Source organism: Oncorhynchus tshawytscha, linkage group LG03 (assembly GCF_018296145.1).
Source record: "Oncorhynchus tshawytscha isolate Ot180627B linkage group LG03, Otsh_v2.0, whole genome shotgun sequence".
In the NCBI taxonomy this organism is placed as follows: Eukaryota; Metazoa; Chordata; class Actinopteri; order Salmoniformes; family Salmonidae; genus Oncorhynchus; species Oncorhynchus tshawytscha.
In genome coordinates, this window is record NC_056431.1 from 60,943,613 (window position 1) to 60,952,392 (window position 8,780).

At 43.4% G+C, this 8,780-nt stretch overlaps 1 protein-coding gene across 2 annotated transcripts; it reads right to left on the minus strand.

The window, feature by feature from the left end:
* Nucleotides 1-861: 861 nt before the first annotated feature.
* Nucleotides 862-6,716, minus strand: tent5c (terminal nucleotidyltransferase 5C). Of its 2 annotated transcripts, none has more exons than XM_024408997.2 (2): nucleotides 6,625-6,716; nucleotides 862-5,356 (listed from the first exon to the last, which is right to left on the minus strand). In XM_024408997.2, exon 2 carries the CDS (start codon nucleotides 5,335-5,337, stop codon nucleotides 4,162-4,164), a length of 1,176 nt encoding a protein of 391 aa, XP_024264765.1. In that variant the 5' UTR covers nucleotides 5,338-5,356; nucleotides 6,625-6,716; the 3' UTR covers nucleotides 862-4,161. The 2 variants fall into 2 exon arrangements, with proteins under 2 accessions (XP_024264765.1, XP_024264758.1); XM_024408990.2 differs by lacking the exon at nucleotides 6,625-6,716 and adding an exon at nucleotides 6,353-6,493.
* Nucleotides 6,717-8,780: the final 2,064 nt, after the last annotated feature.

Below are 8,780 nucleotides of genomic sequence, written 5' to 3' on the forward strand. Positions count from 1 at the left end.
ATGGAAAAAGTGGTTCAGATGTTGTGCAGGGGACACACAGCTGCATTATTTAGGTTACACCATGAGTAATCCCCAGCAGATAAATCATCTTTTTCTGAATGGCAGCGCAGTGTGATTCAGTGTCTACGCTTGAAGTTTCCAGCGAGAGTGGAAAATGAGTGGTCTGTGTGAACAGCATTACATACAGATGGATAGTTTGAACAAACACTTTAGCCTGTTCAACTCCAACCTCACAAAAAGGTAGTGTGTGATTGATCAGGTTCACACTTCAGGGTATGAAAGCACTAGAATACCATTGCAGCTGAAACAAGAGATTTTCTGCTGACCTGCTTTCTCTGTTGAGTGAATACTGAGGTCTAGTCAGCCCCAGATGCTTTGAAGTCATCGAATACAGCATGTTGGGAAAACAAATGTTCCACCCATTTGAAAATATTGACCCCATGAACTTTTCTAAACAAAGTTGGGAATAAGGCCTAAGCCTGTATGTAGTTCGTAACCATTTCCTTATTGTGCTCAAGACAGATTTTTGTATTCATAATGGCAAGGAGCATGCAGGAGTAGTGCAGCAAGTGTAAACAAAGCTAAGGTGACTGTCAGTGAAAGTAGTGGGAGGCAATAATTAAGCTACTTGGTCAACCTCAAGCTTTAGTCCTATAATGATAAAGGATGCGTTCAAATTGATTTAGTATATGTTGAGAACTAATCTTGCCTATTGCCTTTGTGCACACTACAAAGCCAAAGGCACACACACACACAATGTCCCCATTGATATTAACTCAGTGTTTTAAAACCTTTGCATTGTGTGCTTTTAAAGTGGTAAGAATGAACAGAATAGTAACACCATTACTAGGACAACAGATGTGGGGTTCAAACTTTATTTTTATTTTTCCCCTCTTCAAACATTTGATCCAAAAAGGAAAACTAGTGAGGTAAAAGTGCTGAGAAATGAATGATAATCAACATCCTCACCATCGCAGTCAGTCAAAGCCGACAGAGAACGCAAGACCTCACACACAGCAAGAATTTCATCTTTCACTTAAACCACATCCATGTATAAACAACGCATCTGCAGCAAATTCCAAAACTCAATGCAAAAATAGTAAAGTGAGTCAAAGGCCTCAGTCATGTTCCAAAAAAGTTATGACTTGCTCTTTGGAAAAGGACAAACCATAACAGTCAGGCAGGGTAAGGGACAGGTAGGGAAAGATAGGCTTTACACCCATTCAATATCAGGTGGTCTTCAGCCCTGGTTGTGTAGCGCTAATGGGCTGCTGGTTCTGGCTCAAAGCTTAATTGATTCAACACTTTGCATGGCGGTAAACATATCTGGGAATGACGGAGCGTCTCTCCAATAGAGATGTTGTCTCACCTGAATAAAGCGAGACAAGGGGACTTTCCACCTGAATGAAGTTAATTGATTAAGCAATGCCGTGAAAAAACAAAAACACAAAAAAAAAACAGAACCAAGGTTGAAGACCACCTGCTCCAAATGCCACACGCTTTTAAAAATGGTCTCAGCACAAAGACACAGATCTCTAATATACACCAGAGGGAGTCATACCAAATATAGGAATCTGGTGGCCAAGATGGGGGCACAATACAAAACAGGTTCAGAAAGTTCACCCCCCACCCCCAAAAAGTATAGAAACAGCCCTTCAACACATTTTACCTCCCTGAGAACCAGCTCACCTCCCACATTCAGATTCCTTCAGAGCGCAAGTTCAGGTACACGCTCCACTAGCTGGGTTGAGTAAGTCAAGGCCTCTAAAGTGCTTCCATAGAGTGGGGTGTTGTGCAAGTCATTTGACCTCAGTTATCATGCATTACTGTCAGTATTGCGTTGGATAAATGAAGGGAAAAAATGCACACAGCATGACAAAGAAATACTAGAATGACTAGACAGCTAAGTTACAGCTGTTTTGTGGTTGGGTTTATGAAGAAAAATAAACTTCACATAAAATAAAAAGGCTATATCCGTAATTCAATGCCAGTGTCTAAACCCATAAATGACAATTTATACCCAACGCAAATGACAAACCTTTTTGCCCCACCCACCCAAAAAAAAGCACAAAATAAAACTGAGCCAATTCCCTCTTCTACCCCTCGCCCAAATACAAATCCTGCCAAAATTTGAAGGCACTTCAGTTGCTGGTTCAGACTTTGGCCCACACTGAATGTGCCCCCACACTGAATGTGCCCCCACACTGAATGTGCCCCCATGGTGGCTAAATCTAAGCTAAGGCTAACCCAGGTTAAAAGCAGTGTCTACGTTTTGGGCTGCTGAGCCAGCTCAACGTGCCCTGAGCCAGGGGTATGATCAGCTCTAGAGAAGATCATGCTGGCTGACCCCCCCCCCCATATGCCTGTGAACAGGGCAGAACCACATCCTACACCTTTTCTGGATGCACATATTAGGTTTGCAGAAGTTATTCCCTGGGTTTGGTTGGACAGAAACACTTAAAGAACAGTTGGCTTACTGGACTGGAAATTAAAATGGAGAGGTCAGTCGAATGGGAGATGGTAGGGGGCAATTTCTAAATGGGGTTTAAAGTTTGAAGGGGGACTGGGATGCCCGTCAGATCTGAGTACAACTTCTGCCATATAAATCAAAAAGCGTGAGGTCTAAATTGAGAACGGAATTCCAGACATTTACGTTTTGTTGAATGTGCTAGGCAAGCAGCCATGTTCCCCTGTCCTCCCATGACCAGAAAACTGTACACACCTGCCCCCAGCAAACCCTTAAAGGGTGGTGGAGAGTGGAGCGGAAAGTGAGTAAGCCCTCACACGTGAAGGGGCAGTGACACACAGAACCCCCTTCCTTACCCTCCCACAATAATTATAAACTGCTGTTAAAGCTATTGGGTAGCCTGCACCAGACTGGGATCCCATTTCAGCCATTGCGAAGCCCGCAAGGGGCTCCAGACCCTGCCAAGTGGGGCTCCTTTTAAGGAACGGGACAGCAGTTCCCTGCCTCTCAGATTAGATTCCAGGAAGAGAGGAAGGCCCTGTCCTGCCCTCTGAATGAGCCTACAGTATAGAACCCACCAGGTGGACCATGAACACTGACAATTTGGAAGAAGTTTAAAAGAAAATAGTAACTCCACACAACATACATTAGCCCAGATCAGTGGGCAAATAAAGGCCCAACAGTCACTGTATGGGGGTGCTTGTCAATACTCATTCATGGCGTCCTCCCCTAGTCTCCTTTCAAGCATTAACGCAAAAGGTTTTGATAGGCTTTCTACAGTTCTATTTGACCGGTTGCATGGAGGAGAGGACACAAGGAGAGGAAGCCACTTTACACCCTACATAGTACACACGCAAATCCAGTCTTGACTGAATAAAGTTCTTAAAGAAAAGAAAAAAATAAATGGGCTGAACAGATTTAGGAGGCTGTCACCAACATTCACAGTGGAAAATACAATTACAAAGTCTACACGGCACAGGCACTCTGGCCGCTAGAGAACAATGCTGTGCTAGTAATATGACTTTCCCCAATTTACACCTTTGATTTAAAACTAAATGAGCAGTTCCTTGGCCTCCCTTTTACCTTGGATGCCTTCTAAAGGAAATGAATATGAAGTCATCTCACTAATAGAAAATCCCCAAACACTGATGAGCAAACCACTACTGCGCATCAGGAAGCTAAACATCCATGTCAGCTCAGGAATCATTTCACATTTTTAGTCACTACACAATTAACATTCTGCACCCCCAGTCTTTTCACATTTCTTAAATACACAACCCAAACACACAATCCCCCCCCCCTTTCTATTAAGATGGACCAAATATACTTATCAGGGGAAGACAGACAGTAAGGCACCAAGGACAATTCATTATTGAATCAGGACGTTAATTCGAAACTCAGATTAGGGGGGGAAAAAAAGGGGGAACAAAAACATTGCAATATGAAAAAAAGGCTAAATAACATGAATCCAAACACAGATATCACTTTGGATCAATTTATCTTGACACCTCTGCAGATAAGTAATGAGAAAGGAGTCCAAAAAAAAAACAAAACCACTTGTCCATTTAAATAGATCCTTTATGACCAGAGGGAAATCCCAGTTATGGCCCAATGTGTTTATGGGGAGCCTATTTATCTCTTTTTTCTTTTTTTCCCCCTCAAAGCAGCAGCCTTATCTTGTGTGCGTGTGTCTGTCAGTTACATGGCAGCCATGTTGGAATGTTCTGGTTACAAGAGGCCACGTAGTAGTTGCTAAAGTTGTGGTCTCGGACGTAGGGCGCCGGCTGGTAGTAGCAAGTGACACTAGAGGCGTCAGGAATGGCGTTCTGCTCAGCCAGCACCCTAAAGGCTGTCAGTGAGATGAGGTTGAGGGTCTGTCGCCTCTCGTGGCCCATGAGACACACCGTGCTCTCGTTGACCACACGCCGCAGGATCATGAGGTAGTCATACTTGCTCTTCTCCTCGCCCACAAAGTGACTCTGCAGGTAGGCCTCCAGCTTGCGCTGCTGCTCGCCAATGTCGGGGAAGTCGATGAAGAAGCGGGAGCACATGTAGCGCTCCAGGCCCTTGAACTCCTCCTCCGAGGTGGGCCGGAAGTCCCTTACCAGCAGGTTGCAGTACTTGAGCAGGCCCCCACCACGGATCTCCTCTGGCCGCTTGGTAGCAATCAGCTTGTTCATGAGGTGATCCAGAGACGCGCCAAAGTCCCCATACACGCTCTCACCCACCACGGTGGGGTGGAAGTGGCGAGACATGGGGTTCCCCGGCGAAAAGTCATAGTAGGTGAGCAGTGAGTCCAGCACAATCTGAAATGAGTCCACACTGAACTCAAACTGCCGGCGGATAGAGTCCACAAATTTGAGCTCCACATTGCGTCCATTGTTGTTGGAGAGGGAGATGAGGCTCCAGCGGTCCTGCTCAGTATACACCTTGACTAGCTTCTGAACATAGGCCTCCTTCAGAGTCATGGGGGTGATCTTCTCCTTGTTCACCCCCTCAGGGAGGAAGTCCAGCAGGGTGCCTAGCACCACATCTTTGACCAGCTGGAACCCTGACTCCTGGGGCAGGTCCACCCTGAAAATGACATCCAGGTCCTTGTAGCTCCAGCCAATGTCCTGCACCAGCACGTGGCTGGCTGTAGAGCCGTTCAGACGGACGTCTTTCACTTTAATCCCCCTTAGCTGCAGCCTGGTGCGCACCATCTGCACAATGTCCTTCAGCCGCACCTCCAGAGTGGGGAAGTTCCCTCGGCCATGGACAGGCACCACCTCTGTCAGGACCTCATTAAGACGGCTCACCTGGTCCCAGCTCAGCACGCTGTGGGACACACTCTCACTAGTGCTCATAGTGGACTCTGCCTTGTTAGCCATCTAAGTGTATTTAAATGAACTAGGACAGAAAAGGTGAAGAAAAGCCACAATTAGTTTGAAGTACAAAACAAATTGCAGTAGTTTCTGAACCCACGGAACATGCATTTGTCTGGGATGAGATGCCAAAACAGAATGCACTGGAATTCCTGCCTTTGTGAGATGACTTGGGCATGATATATCACTGATGTAGGCTAGCTATAATAGACATAATTACGGTTACGGCATAGTATGATAGCCATTCATGACACACTTGATTACAAATAGCAGTATTGAAATGCAGAATGACCACGAGACATGTTAAATAATAATTGGGCAACTCAAGTTATTCTACAAAATAATACCTCCCTGAACTTCTAGAACAGTCAGACAAAATGCTTTCATTCGAGAACTAGCTAGCTAAGTAGCAGAGGAAAACGAAAAAGTTGCTCCCGAGAGCAATATTTTGGATGTCGAACATCGTGCTAAAATTCTCAATAATAAAACAATTAAATACTTGGTTAAATGGTAAGACTAAACGTAACAATGACATTCAATTTCGGGGGTTGTGGGATTATTTCTAATACATCTGCGAAGTATTTACATTTGGGGAAAGAATGAATCCATGAATAACAGCAACAATTGTGCATTACAAATTGACTACCTAGTTAATTTTACAACACGCGCCAGTGTAGTTGAATCTGAAAACCGACAGAACAGGCTCGTGCTACATACGAGCCAGCCAGATACTATACCTGGCAGACATGTAACTAACAGTAAAATTATCTCGTAAAATCACTTCAAGCAACAAACTGTTAAAAAAGAAGAGTTACATACACAAGATAGGCAGCTACAGCCTGTAAAATGTTTAAACTAAACATGTAATAAGTTAACTGCTCGCGAGCCTAAAATGTATATCTCACAAACAGGCACGTCAAACAGTTTGGTTTGCAAGGATATAACGTTAGATGACCAAGGATTTAGCTAGCAAAAGGGAGCACACAAACACCGAATTAGCTAATATGAAAAATATACATACGGTTATAAATATCTTCTCAAGGCATTCAAATTGCACAAGAATAAGATGTTAACTGAGCATTCGTGCGGACACTTCAATTAATCCCCTCGTGTGTCAAACTAACATTTCAGCTCTTGTAGCTACGCATTAACTAAAGAAACGCCTTCTTATATACGGAAGATCAATTGGCTGAACAGCCCTCGACAATGTCGTACTACAATGTACCTTATCTAGTCACAGAAACCTAGCTAGCTTCAGATGAATCAATACAAATTAGAATACAAAATATTTACCAATAATCGTGCTTCAAATACCACAGCATTGGCAGCCTTGGATTTTTAAAACAACTAACTAGCTAGGCTTCCTATTTGATGATATTAATAAGCTGAGCGAAGCCCTTGATTGGTCAGGGAGGTTTTTGTGTTGCCAGGTTACCAGTAGCGTCTTTTACGTTCATTCGATATCTTGGTTGAACAACTTTACACTTTGATTTACCAAATTTAACATACATTTTATAGCTACATTTGCTGCACTCCACTCTCCTGAACAAAACTAAGTTCTTCCTTTTTGAACTGTTATGTTATTTAAGGAAATGGTTAGTAGGGCATTGATTTGCAATTTTTGAAAACCATCAAACCTGGTTGCTTTGGTAGTCTAGCTATTTGAAAAGTAGTCTGTTTTTTTTAAAAGTGGAAAATCTCCATGGAAAGGAAAAAAGCCCTGGAAATAAATTAAGCATTGATTTAGCATTGAATTAAGCATCCAGCCATTCATATCATGCAGACACTTCCTTTATCCATGTATAGATGATCAAATGCACTTTAGATATTCAGCTACAATACATGTCGTGCATGAAACATCAAGTTAATTTTAGAGTCATTTTAAGAACATTTTCTACAAACAAAAAACAATGGATGTGCTGGCATCTGTATACTTAGCCTAGCTTTATGCATGTGTATACACTTTATGTCTTCAGCTACTTCATTTCGATTCTTGTTACACATGATGAGTTATGTAGATTAATGCCCTTTGCAAAATTGACATGTCCCATGACTATTAAGTGACTATTAGAACGTAGTGGTAAAGGTGTGACATTAATGGGCTTTCAAAGATTGCTTGTAGCCTACTGTATAATCTACCCCTGAATGCTATAGGTCACCTATTTTTTATTTTTCATTGAACCTTTATTTAACTTTTATTTAACTAGGCACGTCTGTTAAGAACAAATTCTTATTACAATGATGGCCTCCTCCGGCCAAACCCTAACCCGGGCGACGCTGGGCCAATTGTGCGCTGACCGATAGGACTCCCAATCACAGCTGGTTGTAATACAGCCTGGAATCAAACCAGGGCTTGTAGTGATGCCTCTAGCACTGAGATGCAGTGCCTTAGACTGCTGCGCCACTTCGGGAGCATTGAAACACATGCAGATCCTGTATCTTTCACAAATCAAACAGACTATTTCATAACTGAGACAAACTACAAAAATCTGGACAATATATGTATTTTGAACACAGCATATATCATTTTTTTTCATGGAAGAGTTTCATGGAAGAGTTTTTCATGGAAGATTTGTGAATAAAGGGCAGACTCAACTTTAAGCCACAAAGAATAGACTGTTGTGTTTTACAGTAACGTGACCTCAAGCTGCAGCTAGATAAACTTGACCACGAAAAACCATCTGGGTCAGATGGTTTAGACCCTTTCTTCTTTAAGGTTGCTGCCCCTATCATCGCCAAGCCTATCTCTGATTTTTTTTTACCTGTCTCTCCTCTCTGGGGAGGTTCCCATTGCTTGGAAGGCAGCCACAGTCCGTCCTTTATTTAATGGGGGAGATCAAGCTGATCCTAACTGTTTTAGGCCTATTTCTACTTTGCTCTGTTTATCAAAGTATTGGAAAAACTTGTCAAAAAACAACTGACTGGCTTTCTTGATGTCTGTAGTATTCTCTCTGGGATGCAATCTAGTTTCCGCACAGGTTATGGATGTGTCACTGCAATCTTAAAGGTCCTAAATGATATCACCATTGCCCTTGTGTAACAGTATAACTTTAGACCGCCCCCTCGCCCATACCCGGGCGCAAACCAGGGACCCTCTGCACACGTCAACAACAGTCACCCACGAAGCATCGTTACCCATCGCTCCACAAAAGCCGCGGCCCTTGCAGAGCAAGGGGAACTACTACTTCAAGGTCTCAGAGCAAGTGACGTCACCGATTGAAACGCTATTTAGCGCGCACCGCTAACTAAGCTAGCAGTTTCACGTCTGTTACACACACACCCCTTTTGACCTTCCTCCTTTTCCGCAGCAACCAGTGATCTGGGTCACGGCACCAATGTAACAGTATAACTTTAGACCGTCCCCTCGCCCATACCCGGGCGCGAACCAGGGACCCTCTGCACACATCAACAACAGTCACCCACGAAGCATTGTTAACCATCGCTCCACA

Coding starts and splice junctions, on each gene's coding strand:
- tent5c (XM_024408997.2), bottom strand. CDS start 5,337: ATGGCTAACAAGGCAGAGTCCACTATGAGCACTAGTGAGAGTGTGTCC.